Genomic DNA, 20,408 nt, shown 5'->3' with positions numbered 1-20,408 from the left:
TGTTACATATGTACAATGGAATATTATTCAGCCTTAAAAAAGGAAATTCACACATGCAACAACAGGGATAAACCTTAAAGATATTATGCTAAGTGAAATAAGCCAGTCACAGAAGGACAAATACTGTATGATTCCACTTATTTGAGCTGCCTGGAGTAGTCAAATTCTTAGAGATAAATAGAATGGAGGCTGCTGGGGAAGAGAGTTAATATTTAATGGATACAGAGTTTCAGTGTGGGAAGATGAAAAATGTTCTGGAAGTGGACGGTGATGATGGTCATACAACAATGTGACTGTACTTAATGCCACTGAGCTGTACACTAAAAAATGGTTAACACAGTAAATTTTATATTATGTATATTTTACCACAATTTAAAAAATCACTACTTCCAGCTTGATAAAGTAGAGCAAATACAGGAATAGGAATTCTAAGATGTGGGTTCTTCATTCTGCCACCGGGTAGCCTCAAAATTCTGAGCAAGTTCCTTAGCCTTTCAAAGTGTTATTCTGCTCACAGATTTGTAACGAAGATCAAATGAGAATGTATGAAACCATGCTCTGAAGGAACCAAAGCTGCATATACGAACATAAGGTACTATTATGATTAGCCGCAAACCTGTAAACAGGTGCCACAGAACGATGTGGGGAGAAGCGCCAAAGAACATTAAGTAATTCCCTCACCTCCTGTACAAGTGGTTGCTGGAACAACGGAATGAGAGGATTCGTCCTTGGAATGTCAATGTGAATCTGAAAAAGAGAAGGCATGTCCAAAACCACAAATGCCAGTGTTTCTTTTGTTTTGGTTTGGTTTTTTTTTTTTTGAGATGAAGTCTCGCTCTTGTCCCCCAGGCTGGAGTGCAATGGCGCTATCTCAGCTCACTGCAACCTCCGCCTCCAGAGTTCAAGCGATTCTCCTGCCTCAGCCTCCCAAGTAGCTGGGATTACAGGCGCCTGCCACCATGCCTGGCTAATTTTTGCATTTTTAGTAGAGACAGGGTTTCACCATGTTGGCCAGGCTGATCTCGAACTCCTGACCTCAGGTGACCCACCCGCCTCGGCCTGCCAAAGTGCTGGGATTGCAGGTGTGAGCCACCGTGCCTGGCCCAGTTTGTTCTTTTGACAAGTTTTGTTTTTAAAGAAATGGGAATCATCTGGCCGGGTGCAGTGGCTCATGCCTGTAATCCCAGAACTTTGGGAGGCCAAGCCGGGCAGATCATGAGGTCAGGAGATCGAGACCATCCTGGCTAACACGGTGAAACCCCGTCTCTACTAAAAATACAAAAAATTAGCCGGGTGCGGTGGCGGGCGCCTGTAGTCCCAGCTACTTGGGAGGCTGAAGCAGGAGAAGAATCGTGTGAACCCGGGAGGTGGAGCTTGCAGGAAGCCGAGATCGGGCCACTGCACTCCAACCTGAGCAACAGAGCGAGACTCCGTCTCAAAAAAAAAAAAGAAATGGGAATCAAAGTAGTAAGAAAACACAATTTATCTTCAGAAAGAAGTGACTGACACAGAAAAAAATCTAGTTATACCTACCTGCCCATGTGGAACATGCTTCCATGATAACAGTAGCTTATTAAACAGTGAGGAAACCTCCCAAAAGAAACCACTAAAGCCAAATGGCAATAGGCTTCACAGCCTAAGGGTTTTTTCTTATTGCTCTGAAGTCTGTTTCACTCTGGGCTGGCATGTATGTAGCAGGTATGATCAAAGTAGGTACCCATCTTTCAGAATCTTACTCATCAACAGTTCCTAAGAACTAGAAGAGCTCAGAAAGCTGCAAAAATGTCCTAAAATAGGGAACCAGAAATGAACTTGTTTATGAAGTCATGACGTGTAAGAAGCACGGAAGGGCCAGGGCGATGCCTCATGCCTGTAATCCCAGCACTTTGGGAGGCTGAGGCGGGTGGATCACTTGAGGTCAGGAGTTTGAGACCAGCCTGGCCAACATGGTGAAACCCTGTCTCCACTAAAAATACAAAAATTAGGGCTGGGAGCAGTAGCTCATACCTGTAATCCCAGCACTTTGGGAGGCCAAGGTGGGTGGATCACCTGAGGCCAGGAGTTTGAGACCAGCCTGGCCAACATGGCAAAACCCCGTCTCTACTAAAATTACAAAAATTAGCTGGGTGTGGTGGTGTGCGCCTGTAATCCCAGCTACCCAGGAGGGTGAGGCAGGAGAATCGCTGGAACCCGGGGGACAGAGGCTGGAGCAAGCTGAGATTGTGCCGCTGCACTCCAGCCTAGGCGACAGAACAAGACTCGGTCTCAAAAAAGATAAACAAAAAATTAGCCAGGCCTGGTAGCACATGCCTGTAATCCCAGCTACTCGGGAAGCTGAGGCAGAAGAATCACTTGAATCCAGGAGGTGCAGGGCTGCAGTGAGCCAAGATCGCACCACTGCACTCCAGCCTGGACGACAGAGCGAGACTCCATCTCAAAAAAAAAAAAAAAAAAAAAGAAGTGGGGAAGGACCAAAAGGAGTTGGCCTTCAGTAACTGAAGCTGAAAGTTCTTACTTCTGTTACCTAAGACATCACTATAGTCCATTTCAACTCAGGGATTTCCCAATGCCCAGTCTAACTGCTGCTGCAAAAGACTGTGTCAGCAGCAGCAGCAGAGGCTACTTTAGTTCTTGAGGCTTGTTGTAAATAGCTGCCCACCTTCCACTTTCTGCAACCCCTAGCCTACTCTTCTCCTCCCTCCACATGTGATGTTGGGAGCAGACCTTTCCGCAGACCATGAGGACCATTATGGGCAATGACAGAAGACTCCCTGACAAGACTACTGATAGCTACAGCTCCTACAGACAGTCACAGATGCCAAAACAGCACTGCAGCTGCCAGAAAAACATACTAATGTCATGGTCCAGAGAGACTGGGCCACTGCTAAGTACGCTTGTCTTTCCTCTCTGTGCTCGATAACTCTTACTACCGACAGTGTGGTTGGTGGACCAGCAGCAGCAGCATTGCAAGGGAGCACATTAGAACTGCAGGCTTTACCTGAGACCCGCTAAATCAGAATCTGCATTTTCTCATAATCTCTAGGTGAGATCTTATCAAGATCCTAGGTGATTTGTATGTACATTAAAGTTTGAGAAGCAGTGCGCTGACAAGTGCCAAAAAAGTCTGTCTATTTAAAATGGCTAAAATCAGAGCTGCTGAATGAAAAGAGGGGAAACAGTTTTGAGGATAAACTTAACTCCTAACCAAGACACCACAGCCTGAAGACTTGGAAGGCCTGTACCCTGAGAGCACTACCATGAGACATATCTAAAGTGTATGACTATTAAGCAAAGAGGCAGCAGGTGATGACTGTACCTGTCTGTAGGTATCCTGGTGATGCTCCTCGTTTCGAGAGTCATAATACTGTTCAATGAAGCCAAAATATTCCTCCCGCTTCCGCTGCAGGGTCAACTTCCTCCTCTCGGTGTTTGCTGGGAGATAGCCCTATAGACAAGACTGCTGGTCAGATGGGGAAAGACAATGGTTGGATAAATCCTTAATTTTTATTTTAATCTATGCAGTGGTTTGGAAACTATCAAGAAGGAAACCTGCCAAGGGTAAATCCCTTTATGGTTCTGGCCACCCATTTTTTGCCCTCTCCTCATTCAATGAGATCCACATGTGAGCAGATGAAGCAAGGCCAGCTTTCCCAGGATTATTTACTCCCTTGGCCCTGCACTGTGCTGGAGCTTGTGCCACTGGTGAGCACTCCTCAGCTCCCAGAGCTGGCACAGTACAGGAGTGAATGTAGGTCAGTGGGAGGGAGCTGGACCCAAGTCATGGCCTCGGAGGGCTGTGTGTGTCCAGGGCCATACTTCTGAGAAAGGCAGGGATATAGCAACCTCTACAGCACATCTCAGCAGTGTGCCAAGTAAGTTGGTGCCAGTTACATTCTTTTCCAGTGTAACTTTCAGAATTACCAGCTTAGGAAGCAGCTGAATGGAATCTGTGACATACAGCTACAACACTCAGACAGAACTTCTGGCAGCAGCCCCCGGCCTAGCCAAAGCTCCAGGCCAACTTTCATTCTTATCCCTGGTCTAGATCCCACTCTCATTCTTTTATTTTCTGTTCCCCTTCCGTTCTCACTAAATCTACCCTGAATAGCATTCAAACTTATTAGAAGTGGCAGAGGCAATGATTATATGGTTGCAAGAGTAGAGGTGGGGTGAGCAGTCAGGAGACAGACCCTTCTTCTTGAAAACATTTATGTAATGCATTCTGCAGTGAATGCCTGGAGAGTGGGGACTGTGGTTTATTCATCTTTGCATCTGCTCAAAGCATCTGGCACTATGCCTGGCAAACAGCAGGCCCTCAATAAATCCTCACTAGATGAATGAATGAATTTTACAGGCTCAGGAAACCCAAGTGTTCCTATCATAGCGGCTGGCACAGTGCTCTGTACTTGGTGAAAGCAGGACTAGTAAGGCTTCCAAGGGAGGCCCATTTATCAACTCTTCACAGATCAAAGTGGGTTTCAACTTTTGGTTATTCCGGCTGAAACAGGAGTGAAGCACAGGGAACGTTGGAGCATACTCAAAGCAAGTGCTGGGATCACCCTATCTCACTCAATTCTTCTTCCTCGCTGTTAAGAACATGAGACCATGACTATTGGTACAAGTCTGTGTACCTCTACATGTGTGTGAATAAACTCTCAAGAATGTATTTCTTTATGCACAGAAACAGGACTACAGTCCCATAGTTCTGTCATATCCAGTAGGACTAGAGAAGTCTATGGAGTTAAGACCAATGTGTCCAGACTAACCTCATCAGGCAAGAAGGGCTGTGTGAGGCTCACACTTCTCTACACAGTGGGTAGAACTCACCGACAGGAGTCTCCAGGTTATAGGTCGAACCTCCCTGGGAACCCCTGGCCAGCTACACTTCCTCAGTTCATCTGTAAACAGAAAACAGCCTTGTTAGATTAACTCTCCACAAATGCTCTAAAGGAAACCGCAACCAGCACTGCCTGATGTCTCCTTCCATCCATGTAAGACCACCACCACCACCTGCTACCCATAAGCACAGGGAAAAGCCCAAAACAGCCCTGAGCAGCCAAGTGCCAAGGACACGGCCTTGCAGTAGCAGTCCTGTCAGCTCAGAGATGAAAGTTAGAGGGGAAGGGAAAGACCAGTGGGTGTAGACTTCAGTAAGAGTCACCTTGAGATAAGGGAGATCAAAGTCAGAATAGTTGCACTAGGGTCTACAGGCCACAGAAACCAGTCCCACCTAATTTGGTCCATAATCTCTAGTAACATATGTCTGACTTAATACCTGCATGTCACTGCAATGGGCACCAGGTCAGGAGAAGCTAGAAAAGTAAAAGAAGGAAGAATAAAGAGCAGTAGCTTCCAGGTCTCTGAGAATTCCAGTCACCCAAAGCTCCTACCTTGCCTGGGCTCACAGGGACTCACCTAAGTCAGTGTTGTGGCTGGAGAGAAGCTGACGGAATTTTTCTAGGCGGGTTTTCTCCCGGACAGTCATTGGGGGGGCCCCAGAAGCGTTCTGATCCGAGATCCGGGCAACGAGGGGGATGATGGGCCGGAGAGGGAGTGATTGCTGTTTGTGGAGTGGGTTCCTCAGGCATGTATCACCTGAGATCATTTGAAAAAGAAAGAGAACGGGCCGTGTGAGGAGCATGGATTCTGAGAAGCCTTAAACCTAACCGTTCAGCATCGTGTTTCCTCCCCAAGGCTGTGGCTGCCTACGTGCACTGTCTGAGGTGCCCAGCTGAAGGGCAGCAAGGGGCCAGAACCCAGCCACGCCCCATTCACTGCCCAGAGAAAGGGCTGCATTTATATCCAACACACCAAGGCACCTTAGGTGGTAACAGAGACTCCAGATGCTGCAGCAACTTCTGAGAACTTTTTTGGTGACTCTAAAGTAAAATCAAATGTTTTCTTTCTACCCTAACTTGGAACTTTTCTTGGTGCCAAATAGTGAGTTGAGTTTAGTGTAAGGCAGTGTTTTCCTTCCCATTCCACACCACAGAGCACATAAGGAATGATGACACCACAAAGCAAAAGGCTGCAATAAATGGAGGTGGTTGCTCTCCACAAGCCCCAGAAGCCCCGGCTGCTCCAAGGACTAAAAGGATCGATATCCCCGCACATCCTGTACTTGGTTCTTGGACCACCAGTGTGCCCTGCACGATGGTGAGAAGCTCTGGCCTAAGGCAATCCTGCCTTTGTTGGCTGCGGTTCCTTTGTGCTCCTACATTTCCCACCAAAATCAACCGGTTCTTAATTCTGCCAAGATATGACTAAAATAACAAACAAAGACTCAAACTGAACTCTGTCTTGTTCTCGACATTTCTACACTAGATGGTGGGTAGGGGGAATAAGCAGTACAGGACTCACATATATTGAGTGCTTCATATGAATAAGGCCTATAGGTCACTTTTACATATGATCTCTCATTTGATCCTTAGAACATATGGTAGGAATGTATAACTATTTTACAGACAAGAAACTGCAGCTCAAGGAGGTTAAATAATTTGCAAATGAGAGGTGAAAAAACACCTTAGGTAGGCCTGACTCTAAAACTCTTTTATTACCAAAAGCAAAACTCAGTTTTTAATTCTAGCTGTGCTTACATGACTGTTTCATATTCTTTACATGGCTGGGCCTTAAAAAGTAGTAGTCATAATAAAAATTAAACAGTGACTATCAACCAACCAGCACTGCTAGAAGGTTTACAAAAACAACTTCCACGAGGCAGTTGGCTGGGATGCCTAGTTTAACAAGGGGACTAGAAAATGCAGACACACACCACAAAGCTGAGACAGAGGTAAATCTCTGCTATTACCTATTTACAGACAGATGCCAGCAGGAGAAAACCTCCTCAGGGAGAATGCTCTGGGCTGGGCGGGGGAGGTCCTGGCTGCACAGGGCAGCTCATCATGGATCACGGTAGGGGCCTTCCTCACACTGGAAACCTCTGGAGACCCTCCATCACAGTGTGTAGACACCTTCCACGGCCTGCAGCTGTGGCCACCTGGTCCAGTAACACTGAATGCCTATCTGTGCATGGCACTGAAGGTTCATGCTAGAGCCCAAATCAGTGATGGAAAATAACTGTGGAATGATTGCAAAGACCTTACAGCCACGAAAAAGTTCCCTCAGAACATGAGCCAGGATACACTCGAGGGCTCTGATGTTCTTCTACTTCCTTTTCCTCCTGTACCAGCTCACTGCTTCAACTCTCACTGCGATGACAAAGCTTCCCTCTCCAGCTCCCAACATACTTTCATAAAACCCATTAGGGCAACATTAAACACAACCACGAATATTTAAAGGAATACACTGAGAGTCCCCAAAGGTCTAATAAAACCACCATCACATCATCCATTACTGTGGCCAGTTTCCCGAAAAGAAACAGAGAGGCCTCTACATCTACCCCACCCAACCTGATGGGACCTGCCTGATGGTCAGGAAGCTAGGACCTGGGGCCCTTAGGCACATTTGCTCCCTCCCTCAGGAACAGGAAAAGACAACCTTATGCTAGTGGCTGTTCCCTAGGGCTGAGAAAGTCAAACTACAGTGCCAAACAATTGTGAAATTCAGCCACTAACAGCTTTAAATACATTAGTTAATATTTCTAAACCTGACCAGGCCTAAAGCAATGTGAAGCAATCAAACCAGAGAAGTTGTGGACTCCACCACAGGGAAAGGAAGAAGAGAAGAGGAGAACGGCAAACAACACCTGGGTGTCAAGACAGTGAAGGCCCAGGTCACCAGACTGGGCAGCCACCACTGTGGGAGGGGCAAGTATAGCTTGTGACCACTCAGGCTTAATGATGTCATATCTCAGGCTTGAGTTTATTTACCACCCAATTGAATATCTACCTGAGTGAGGCCCCAAAGAAAAATCGCTTTTATTTAAAATGCACGCTGCTGAGAAGGCTGAGGCTATGAAGGGAGCAGGAAGGACTTACTAGAGTTTCTGGACAGCTGGGCATCACTGCTGGACTTTATGACCTTGTAGTTGGCAGGAACGTCCGATGTCGTTGACTGGGACCGTTCTGGTTTTACTCTCAGCTTGCTGTGGTTTTCTAGAACTTGGGCTGCAGTTGCCAAAGCAACTTTTGAGTTCAGAGTTTGGAAAGAAGGTGAGGAAAAGTCCTCTTCCTCATCATCGCCAATGTCCCAAGCATCACTGGTATTCCGTGCAAACTCATGAAAACTGGAGGCCTTCTTATTCTTCAGAGGAACTGTGTTGACTTTTGATCGTTCTTTAATGAAACTTCAAGAAAGGAGACACGATTACCAAGGAATGGCCTGACACATCTGACCACCTGCATTTGCTTATTATTATAACATTAATAAATTACAAACTACCCCATACATAATCATTAGCTTCTTCAAACAAAAACTGCCCACATCCCTTCTTCATCTAGATACATCCAGACCAGCCTGAGATCAGAGAGACAGATGTAGATGTAGCAGAGACAGCAATGGTCACCAAATATCCCATGTGCTCTTGTATACTTCCCGGCTCCCATGCACTTAGGTGAGGCCATATGACCAGTTCCAGCCAATGGACTGAGAAGAGAAATGAGGCGATTACTTCCAGGCAAAGTAGAGAATAGGTGTCAGTTCTGTATAACCTCTCTCTCTTTTTTTTTTTTTTTTTTTTGAGACAGAGTTTCTGTCACCCAGGCTGGAATGCAGTGGTACGATCATGGCTCTCTGCAGCCTTGACCTCCTGGGCTCAAGTGATCCTCCCACCACAGCCTCTTGAGTAGCTGGGACTACAGGTGTGCACCACGATGCCTGGCTAATTTTATTATTATTTTTTGTAGACACAAGGTTTCACTATGTTGCCCAGGCTGGTCTTGAACTCCTGGGTTCAAGAGATCCTCCCACCTCGGCCTCCCAAATTGTTGGGATTACAGGTGTGAGCCACCATGCCTGACCTATAGCTTTTCTTCTATCATGATGACTGGCAAGATGGTAGAGCCTCCCTCAGCCTAGGTAACTGAGTGGCTACGTGGAGCAGCAGTAACTATGTCGAGAAGCCTGCCCTCTGCCCTTACCCTACCCCCATTTTAGACATGTAGCATGAGCAGGAAATAAATCTTTACTGTGTTAATCCACTGAGATTTGAGAGTTGATCTGCTATCACTTAGGGCAGCACATAAACTACTGGCAGAAAACGAGATAATTTTAGGTAGTCCACATATGTAGCATTAAACATTAAGTCGCAAAATAAAAAAGTTGTTCCATTTTTTATTCTGTTAAAAGCTCTTCTGCTAGCCTTGAGAAGAAAGCTGAAGTTTGGTGCTACTCTGTCTTTAAGACCATTTGCTAACTAGGTGCCAAAGTGAGGGCAGCCTCAGAATCAATATATTTGCTAGCAACAGATCTGGCTCCAGATTTAATAAGATTGTTTGGTTTTTCACTGGGTATTTATATGGTTCTTTTCTTTTAAGAGTCAGGGCCTTGCTCTGTCACCCAGGGTGGAGTGATGGAGTGCAGTGGAGAAATCTCGGCTCACTGCAGTCTTGAACTCCTAGGCTCAAGCAATCCTTCCACCTCAGCCTCCTGAGTAGCTGGGACTACAGGCACACACCACCATGCCTAGTGTTTTGTTTTGTTTTTTTTTTTTTTTGAGAGATAAGGGTCTCATTATGTTGCTCTTGCTAAGTCTCAAACTCCTGGCCTCAAGTGATCCTCTCACCTGAGCCTCCCAAATCGCTGGGACTACAGGCATGAGCCACCACGCCCAGAAGTTACTTCTTATTTATAACAAATGTTGTTTTCTATTTATAGAAATGATAATATTTGTTTTTAAAACAAGTCTATTTGAGTGGCCAGGCACGGTGGCTCATGCCCGTAATCCCAGCACTTTGGGAGGTGGAGGCAGATGGATCACTTGAGGTCAGGAGTTTGAGATCAGCCTGGCCAACATGGTGAAACCCCATCTCTACTAAAAAAATACAAAAATTAACCGGGCGTGGTGGCGCATGCCTATAATCCCAGCTACTCGGGAGGCTGAGGGAGGAGAATTGCTTAAACCTGGGAGGTGGAAGTTGCAGTGAGCCAAGATCATGCCACTGCACTCCAGCCTGGATGACAGTGTGAGTGACACTCCGTTTCCAAAAAAAAAAAAAAGAACTATAGAAGACAAGTACCCAAATCAAAGAAAACAAAACTGAGGCTGCACGTTCTGGACTCATCCACCATGGCTGCTTCTCCTTTGTAAAAGGGGACATGATCTACCACCTGCAGTACCATCAGGAGATTCGCTGTCGAGAACAAACATGCAGCTGTGTAAGAAAGATCTGTCATCTAATATACCACCCAGGAGTATGTGGTTATTACTGTTTTCCTCCTTAGAGGCCATGTGTACATTAAGATTGCATAAATACTGGACGTTCTGAGAATTATTTAATCAATCATCAAATCAAGAAGTTGAGTTTTAACTCAGGTCAAAGAGCTGACTTGAAGCTGATGGCCTAACACAGGGTGACACACACGCACACCAGGACTGGATGAACACACTACAGCGAGAGACGGGCCAGGCTGGCTGTCAGGTTCTAACAGGTGCTGACTTCTGAGAAAAACGAAGGCGGTTAACCAGCTGAGGGGTAGGTACTAGGGTGTGTGTTGTATTTTCCTTCATACCCTTTTTATGCATTTGGAGGTTTTTGTTTTATATATATATATATATTTTGTTTGTTTTGAAAAGGAGCCTTGCTCTGTCACCCAGGCTAGAGTGCAGTGGTGCAATGTAGGCTCACTGCAACCTCCACCTCCTCATTTCAAGCAATTCTCTTGCCTCAGCCTCCTGAGTAGCTGGGACTACAGGCACGCACCACCATGCCCAGCTAATCAGGCTGGTCTCAAATTCTTGACCTCAGGTGATCTGCCTGCCTCGGCCTCCCAAAGTGCTGGGATTACAAGTATGAGCCACCACGCCTGGCCGGTTTTCATTATATTTTTGAAGCAGATGATGATTCAATATATATTTGAAGTAGATTAAGAATTGGAATTTACTCAAATGAAGACTTGCCAATAGAAACTGAGAGGACACTTTCCAACACAATGAAGAAGAAAGAAGGGAGAAAAGGCTGTCATTCCCCATGACATATGACATTCAAGGCAGACCACTTTGAGGTTGCTAGAAATGATTTTAAGGATACCTAGCCCACAAAACCCAAAATTCAACCAACCAATTTAAAAGTCAGCTGTATCCTGAGGAAAGAGGCTTTCATGGAGGAAAGGGTTGGTTTCACCTAGAAAAGGGGAAGAGTCTGAGGACAAAACAAGGTTGGTGAGAACCACCCACAAGAATGAAAGAGAAGGCTGGGCACGGTAGCTCATGCCTGTAATCCCAGAACTTTGGGAGGCTGAGACAGGCAGATCACCTGAGGTCAGGAGTTCAAGATCAGCCTGACCAACATGGTGAAACCTCATCTCTACTAAAAATACAAAAATTAGCCAGGTGTGGTGGTGCACACCTGTAATCCCAGCTACTCAGGAGGCTGAGGCAGGAGAATCACTTGAACCCAGGAGGCAGAGGTTGCAGTGAGCCATAATTGTGCCACTGCACTCCAGCCTGGGTGACAGAGCAAGACTCCATCTCCAAAAAAAAAAAAAAGAAAAGAAAAGAAAAGAATGGAACAGCAAAGCAAGAAGTGAAAGGTACTTTGGGTTACCACTGAGAGAAGGCAGAGAATCCACAGACCAGGAACAATAAACATTGGTGGGTAAATTTAAGGCTTTGAAGCTTTTCCATGTTTACTAGTTATGCTCTCTCCAGAGGAGATACATAAGTTCACAAATAAATACACATAAATATTGGCTACTCACTAGCTACCAGACCCTATACTAAATTTTAATATATACCCATTTTCTTATCTAATGCCCATTAATAATCCTATGAGGTGGGTATTATTGTTATTGCCATTTACAGATGAGGGAACTGAAGCCTACTGAGATCATGAGCAGGCAGTGAGGTCGGTCTGGGCTCAAATCCAGGTCTACCTGACCCCTGGGCCAGCATGTGCTACTAAACTACTTACTTTACCTTGAAAAAAGCAGCTAAAAGGAAGAAGGCCAGGGCCTAGAAGGATCTGTAGCCTAGGAAGAGAAGTCGCCAAGTAAACTGAGCCACACACCACCACAGCTGTAATTCTCCCCAACTGTACAACTGTACACAGTCAACAGCCCGACTCTCACATCCTGCAGGAAAAAAAAATCTCAACTTGCAGGAAAAGACTTAGGTCTGACACACATAGCCTATTCTGAGTAGACAGGAAAGGAGGCACATCTAGGCATGGGTTCCTTATAAGAGAAATGTCAACCCTTTCTGTTGACCCCAGTAGTTGCAGCAAAAAGTTAATCCAGGTAACTCCAGCTGGGGATGCCTTCAGTTTATATACTCCATTTAAACACAGTCCCAAGTAGTTTACACTTAACTCAATGTAAAAGAACGCCACAGTGTGGCTTGAAGTCTAACCAAGATTATTTATTATTATTATTATTATTATTATTATTATGATTGAGATGGATTCTCACCCTGTCTCCCAGGCTGGAGTGCAGTGGTACAATCTTGGCTCACTGCAACCTCCGCCTCCGGGTTCAAGCGATTTTCTTGCCTCAGCATCTTGAGTAGCTGGGATTACAGGCGCATGCCACTATGCCCAGCTAATTTTTGTATTTTTAGTAGAGACGGGGTTTCACCAATGTTGGCCAAGATGGTCTCAAACTCCTAACCTCAGGTGATCTGCCCACCTTGGCCTCCCAAAGCGTTGGGATTACAGGCGTGAGTCACCATGTCCCATCCTAACCAAGATTATTTAAACACAACTCTATCAAAGTCACAACCAAACTGGCTTCTGACAAACACCTTCACCATACCTCCTTACAACTGTACAACAAATTATAGTTTAGAAAGCACCTTTGCAAATACCTCATGCAATCCTCACAAATCTGTGAGGTGAGTCTTACTATCTCTATTTTATGAATGAAGAAACTAAGACTCAGAAACTTTCAGTAACGTGCCCAAGGTCATGGAGATGGCAAGTGGCAAAGAAAACGGGATTCAAGAAGTGCAGGGAATACTAAAAATTTCAAAAACCTAATAAATGGCACATTTGACTTGGTAAAGTGTTTGGTGATGAGTACCTTAGTAACACAAACACCTAAGGGTATGTTGAAAAAGAGTGGCCACAGGTTACACTGGGTAGGAGTACAGAAGATCAAGCATTCTGTAATGTGATCATACTATACTGTCTTACTAATACAGATGTTCTACTTAACAGAATTTTCTAGAAAAATGTTTGACACTGGCAAGTGATATGAAGTGGAGAAATTTAGTAACAATCAAATAAATCCAGATATCTTAGTAACTAGTGTGGCTCCATGTGAATTAGTTTTATAACTCGGAATTAGGACCTAGCATACTTGAGAATCAATTCAAAAAACAATAAACTTAAAAGCTTGTCATACCATCAAGTGGCCAATGGAGCTGCTCAGCAATGAGACTAGTTTTATCTGAGCTATAAAAATTATTGCAGGCAATAGTATCACTAATAGTAATCATTTGGCAAATTAAAGTCAATATACATGGACAGGGAATGACTTACTGTGCTTGTGCAGTTTAGATGATTGAAGACCCAATGTAAAGGCTTCTGCGGCGATGTGTATTAACCACACAGTAATTAATGAAGGGCTGAAGTGGAACGATAATCATGTAGCAGAAAAAGTCATAAAAATGTCCTAACAAAGGTACTAACATAGAGGCGATAAATGTTTTATGGCAACAATCTGAAATTGTAAAATGGTCTGGTGCAGACGTAGATGTGGTCCCATGTTGTAAAATATCAACATCAAACCACCACATACATGAAAAAGGGAACCAATTAATCCAGTGACAACTAAACTCCTCCCAAACTGTAAAGCTAAGTAATTACTCCTATTGAAAGCATGACTGAAACTCTGCTGAAAGATCAGTGAAAATATTCACGATTTTATATCATCAACAGGTGAGAAAACAGTAGTATATAGTTTGCCTTGGCAGTTTGGGATATGGAAATATTCCTGAAGATCTGTCCTAAATACAAAATTAGGAAAAGCTCAGTTGATGACAGGTGCAGACAAGGTATGGTGATCTTGATCAAAACATAAAATGGACAGTACACTCAGTGCCTTATATACGAGTGGCTGAACGGCTTTATAGGTTAGCCACGTGTTTGTCAAAGGTTGTGCTAGAACAGATCTATTACCAGTCAATAACTCCTGGCTGTGACCAGAATGGTTGTGGTTACACGTAACATAATTCTCAACTATGATCCTTAAATCCCAAGACCACGACGTAGGTATAGGCTGTTGTCTTTGCTATTCTCGCTTTTTTTTTTTTTTTGCCTCGGGGTTATGAGTCGGCTGCTATAGCTTTCAGAATCACACTCACACTACCACATTCAAATGCAGGAAATGTGAGTGGCAGCAAAAAGAGGCTTTCTTCACAGAACCGTCTCCCATTCTGATCAAAAAAGAAAATCTTTCCAAGAACCCTCCTCCAGGAGACTTTCTTTGATTGGCCAGAACCAATGAGATGAGACCAGTCTATGCCAGTTACTAGGATTACTAAAGAATTATCATGAAAGGCTTAAACCAGTGTTAATACCTCCCCTAAGTGCATTGTTGCTTACTCAATATCTGAACAAAATTATGGTTCTTGAGCATGAAAGAAGCAGGCACAGGGAAGACTACTGGGTAGGTAACCAGTAATGCCTGCCTCACTGGCCAACAGACCAGAAAGTGATTCTTGATAAAACCAAAGAATAGTAGAATTCATTCTATTTAATGGGACGATCACACAGATACCACAGAAAACATGCTCCCCTTAAGAGCTAACAGCCAGGTGCGGTGGCTCACCCCTGTAATCCCAGCACGTTGGGAGGCCAAGGCAGGCTGATCACTTAAGTCCGGGAGTTTGAGACAAGCATGGGCAACATGGTGAAACCCCATCTACACTAAAAATACAAAAATCAGCCAGGCATGGTGGCCCATGCCTGTAGTCCCAGCTACTGTGGGTGAGGTTGGGGGTGAGGCATGCGGGAGCTGAGGCAGGATAGCTTCAGCCCAGGAGGTCAAGGCTGCAGTGAGCCCTGATCGTGCCAGTGCACTCTAGCCTGAGCAACAGCGCAAGACTCTGTTTAAAAAAAAAAAAAAAAAAAAAAAAAGGCCAGGCACAGTGGCTCATGCCTGTAATCCCAGCACTTTGGGAGGCCGAGGCAGGCGGATCACTTCAGCCAAGAGGTTCGAGACCAGCCTGGGCAACATGGCGAAACCGTGTCTACAAAAAATACAAAAATTAGCCAGGTGTGATGGTGCACGCCTGTAGTCCCAGCTACTAGGGAGGCTGAGATGGGAGGCTTGCTTGAGCCCAGGAGGCGGAGGCTGCAGTGAGCCAAGATCACACCACTCCATGCCGGCCAACGGAGCGACCCTATCTCAAAAGAAAAAAATGAAGACCTAACAAAAGGGGCAAACCAAGGAACATTAAAGAAAAGCCTGCTGTTTAAGTAAATGAGATAGTTTCAAACCTTCATTCAATAAATATTTACTTAGTGCCTACTATGTGCCACATGCTGTTCTAGAGGCTATGGGTACAGTAATGAACAAAACAAAGTCCCTGCTCTCAAGAAATCTATACAATAGTGGTTTCTGATTTAAAAAAAAAAAAAAAAAGCATGCACCTTGCAGACAAGAACAGCAGTCGTGCTTCCTCAGTAATTCAGAAGACTGTGCCTTATACACACACCAAATCGCAAAAAGAACAAATTGGTAGAATTATAGAAAGTGCACTACACATTCAGCTAAGTTATTTTTAAAATTTTTAAATACTGATAATGCATATTTGATATAGCATTCTTCTAGGTATTCAAAATACTTTAATGTATATTATCCTTTTTTTCTTTTCTTTTTTAAAAAACCACTTTATTTATATATTTAGAATAGTTTTAGGTTCACAGCAAAATCCAGAGGAAGGTACAGAGATTTCCTATACACTCCCTTCTCCCACATAGGCACAGCCTCTCCATTATGAACATCTGCCACCACAGTGGTACATTTGTTACAGGTGATGAACCTACACTGATACATTATAATCACTCAAAGTAGCTTGAATTAGGGTTCACTCTTGGTGTTGTACATTCTGTGAGTTTGAACAAATATATAATGACACGTATCCACCGTTTTTTGTTTTGTTTTGTTTTGCTTTGTTTTTTGAGATAGAGTCTTGCTCTGTTGCCCAGGGTGGAGTGCAGTGGCTTGATTTCAGCCCACTGCAACCCCTGGCTCCCAGGGTCAAGCAATTCTCCTGCCTCAGCCTCCGGAGTAGCTGAAATTATAAGCGCCTGCCACCAGGCCTGGCTAATTTTTTTCTTTTTAGTAGAGATGGGGTTTCACCATGTTGGCCAGGCTGGTCTCAAACTCCTGACCTCAAGTGATCCACCCACCTCCACCTCCACCTCCCAAAGTGCTGGGATTACAGGCATGAGCCACTGTGCCTGGCAGTATCCACCGTTTTTATAGTATCACACAGAGTAGCTGCACTGCCCTAAAAATCCTCAGTACTCCACCTATTCATATCTACCCTCAACCCCACCCCTTGGCAATTGATCTTCTCACTGTCTCCATGTTTTGCCTTTTTCAGAATGTCATATAGTTGGAACCATAATTGTACATTATCTTTATTTCCCTATTGACTGTGAAGGAAGAAAGGGCAGCTACTAATACACAGGCCCCAGGAAGGTGAGAACCTAGGTCTGTATCGCCCTAACCATTCGGCTTTCATTACAAACAACAACTTCCCCAGAAACTAGTCTCTAAAATTCAGCATGCCCCCAAATAGAGGCCAAAGTTCTTAGAAAATCTCTGAAGGTGACCTATCCCCTCATTTAAATCCACTGTGGCTCAGTGATGGTCCATGAGAGAAAGATGGGATAAAGGGATAATTGGGGGTATGGATACACAGCCACACATCCTGGATTCAACCAGAGTCTCTGTTGCATTTGAAATAATTTATTAGAGTTCTACTAGAGAAATAGCCTCCTAAATAGCTTTTATTTATTTTTATTTTTTTGAGGCGGCATCTCACTTTGTTGCCCAGGCTGGAGTGCAATGGCATGATCTTGGCTCACTGCAATCTCCGCCTCCTGGGTTCAAGAGATTCTCATGCCTCAGCCTCCCAAGTAGCTGGGATTACAGGTGCCTGCCACCAACCCAGCCAATTTTTGTATTTTTAGCAGAGACAGGTTTTCACCATGTTGGCCAGGCTGGTCTCAAACTCCTGACCTCAAGTGATCCACCTGCCTCGGCCTCCCAAAGTGCTGGGATTACAGGCGTAAGCCACCATGCCCAGCTCTAAATAGCTTTTAACTCTACTGTACATATGCCTGGGTCTCTTTGAGGGTGTCAAAGGGGAAGAGGAACTAAAGAATGCCAGCCTACAGTTATATTCTGTTGCCCTAGTTCTCATAGTAAAAGTGAGGAAAAGGTGGCAGACCTACCTATATTCAGAAGCAGTGAGCCTCAGAAACCAGATCTCCTGCTAAAAGATCTGGAGGTCATCAATGTTCTGGTTTCAGGGACAACATTTAATCCATAAAGACCTTTTGACTATTCTCTTTTGACCAAAAAATCCAGTACCAAACCCTACATATACCAGTTCCCAATTTAGGAAAACACAAAATCTCTAATGGGAGTTAATTTCCCATTTAGCAATGGACCATTTGGAAGTAAGAACATTGCTCACCTCCTGGTCCAAAATAGGGCAGAAGAGAAGCTAAAAAAGGTCAAGGTGGAAACTGTCATTTCAACAAAATAGGGGAGGGTATAGGGGTGACAGTGGTAGATAGATAAAAGGAAAATGTCTTGACTTACTTTTTGGTGAGCCGTGGGTCAAGAGGAGGATGCTGTGCTCCATATACAGGCTGAATGCTAAAAGCAAAAAAAAAAGGAAGAAATAAATTGTTAGTTTAGTTAGGAAACTAAATATGTTGGCTGAGTGCCATCTGCATCACAAAATTGGATGAGACTTTGATAAATAGGTTATCTCTAATAACTGTACTCAAGCCATCCCCCAAAGAGAGCAATCTACCCACTAAAAAAATATATTTGATAATGTTCATTTTCCCTGGTGAAGTTTCAGTGCCTTACACACCTGTCAGGATGTCCTATGTGTAAAGAAGGCAGGATGGAAAGGTAACGGGCTTTAGAGCTGGAGAGAGCAGAATTCAAATGCCAGTTCTGGCACTCAGTACCACCATGAACTTCCAGCAAGCTTTTTGACTCCTTTGAACCCGTTTTCTTATCTAAAGTGGGAATATTGCCTAATTGAAAGGCTCACTGGGCTTACTGCAGGAGGGGTATAAAGTAACATAATTTGGCCATATCTAGGAAGAAAGAAATATGCATACCCTAAGACCCAGTATTTTCACTCCCAAATATGCATCTTAAGATAAATATATACATATATGTATCAGGAGATATACATAAGACTATTCAAAGCACCATGGCTCCTCTTAGCCCCAAACTAGAAATAACACAAATGTCCATCAATAGTGACAAGAGAAATCAATTGCAATATGTTTATATAGTAGAACATTATACCCCAACGATAATATATGTGAAGTAAGGCTTCGAGTAACAATGTGGATGGATCTTACAAATGTCATGTTCAACAAATGAAGTATAAGAATAAATACTGTATGATTCGACTTACACAGCCTTCAAAAACTGACAAAAGTAGTTTCTACTGTTTAGGGATGCATGCAGAGTAATATTATAAAGAAAGAAAGGAGTAAATGACATAAAAGGATATAGTTCTCTCTGGAGGAAAGAAAGGAGGAGACAGCAAATAGACACAGAAGTTTCTGGGGTGTTCACTTTGTGATTATTCGTTAAGCCATCATACCACACATTTGTGCTTCATGTGCTTTTCAGTAATGTATCACAATCGAAAGAAAATGAGCTGGATGGGGTGGCTCACACCTGTAATCCCCGCACTTTGGGAGGCCAGGGCAAAATGACTGCTAGAGCCCAGGAGTTCGAAACCAGCCTGGGCAACAAAGTGAGACCCTGTTTCTATAAGAAAATAAAAAATTAGTTGGGCATGGTGCTGCACATCTGTAGCCTCAGCTACTTGGGAGGCTGAGACGGTGGGATCGCTTGACCCCAGGAGGGTCCAGGCTGCAGTGAGCACACCACTGCACTCCAGCCTGGACCCTGTTGGAAAGGAAAGGGAAAGGGAAGGAAGAGAAGAAAGAAAATGAGAATAAATGACCCAAGAATAACTATATATCAAGCCAAATTACTGTTTAAGTATAAAAGTGAAAAAAAACCTACTTTTCGACATATAAGAACTCAGGGAAAATGTGTTCCTTAACTCCTGCCTGAAGAAGCTGTGAGAGAACAAACTTCAACTAATCATGAGATGGAGAAACCATGGCAAAAGGATTGGTGGAGAGCCCTCAACGGATCCAACCTTACGACTAGGTCTTACATTTGAGGCAAAGAGAATGTCAAAGTAATATAATTGGCAAATGTTAAAAGGAGGAAAAAGTGGACAAATGAAGTGCATTGACTTCTTCATCTTTTACTGACAGGGCTCAGAAGATATTTAAAGCAGATAGATCAATTTGCAAATCTATGTCACTACCTGCTAACATTAAATCCTAATGTAGATTTGCAAATGTTAATAGACGAATATGTATGTTTTACGATAGAAAATAAAACCAAGAAAAATACTATAATCAACTAGAAGCAGGTGGGAAGAGAGAGGTGAGGAAATATACTTAACTAATTTCATCATTGCTCATGGTAGGGAGCCAACGGGTACTGTCTGAAGAAATACGGTATAAAGTTACACTTATAAACACAATCATTAGACTAAAAAGATAAATCTCCCAAATTATCAGAATATATATATATATATATATATATGCCCTCCCGTCAAAAGCAAGCACAGTCCACATAGTGGAAGATCTTTTTAAGAAGAAAATATTTTTAAAAGGCCAAGCATGGTAGCTCACATCTGTAATCCCAGCACTTTGGGACGCTGAGGTGTGAGAATTGCTTGAGGCTAGAAGTTTGACTAGTCTGAGCAACATAGCAAGACCTTGTACCTACAAAAATTTTAAAAAGTAGCCAGCTGTGGTGGTGCATGCTTGTAGTTCTAGCTACTTGGGGGGCTGAGGTGAGAGGATTACCTGAGCCCAAGAGTTTGAGACTACAATGACCTTTCATCGTGTCACTGCACTAGAGCCTGGGCAACAGAGTAAGTCCTTATCTCAAAAAAAAAAAAAAAAAAAAAAGAGAAAAAAAAGAAGACAAAGAAAATATTAAAAATTGAACTAAAACTAAATATATCAGTTATTCCAATAAATATAAAG

The 20,408-nt window shown here is 43.8% G+C and overlaps 1 protein-coding gene across 1 annotated transcript in view; it reads right to left on the bottom strand.

The window, feature by feature from the left end:
• Window positions 1-20,408, bottom strand: part of TBC1D22B (TBC1 domain family member 22B) — a 72,921-nt gene that overhangs the window by 43,258 nt on the left and 9,255 nt on the right. The window contains exons 2-7 of the mRNA XM_030796357.1: window positions 17,899-17,955; window positions 7,938-8,245; window positions 5,416-5,595; window positions 4,828-4,898; window positions 3,317-3,445; window positions 682-747 (exon numbers count right to left, since the gene is read on the bottom strand). Coding sequence (XP_030652217.1) covers window positions 682-747; window positions 3,317-3,445; window positions 4,828-4,898; window positions 5,416-5,595; window positions 7,938-8,245; window positions 17,899-17,955 — 811 coding nt within the window. The remainder of the gene's footprint in view (window positions 1-681; window positions 748-3,316; window positions 3,446-4,827; window positions 4,899-5,415; window positions 5,596-7,937; window positions 8,246-17,898; window positions 17,956-20,408) is intronic.

The sequence above is a fragment of the Nomascus leucogenys genome, chromosome 17 (assembly GCF_006542625.1).
Source record: "Nomascus leucogenys isolate Asia chromosome 17, Asia_NLE_v1, whole genome shotgun sequence".
In the NCBI taxonomy this organism is placed as follows: domain Eukaryota; kingdom Metazoa; phylum Chordata; class Mammalia; order Primates; family Hylobatidae; genus Nomascus; species Nomascus leucogenys.
The sequence above is the reverse complement of the archived record's forward strand: the minus strand, read 5'-3'. Positions and strand labels throughout refer to the sequence as shown.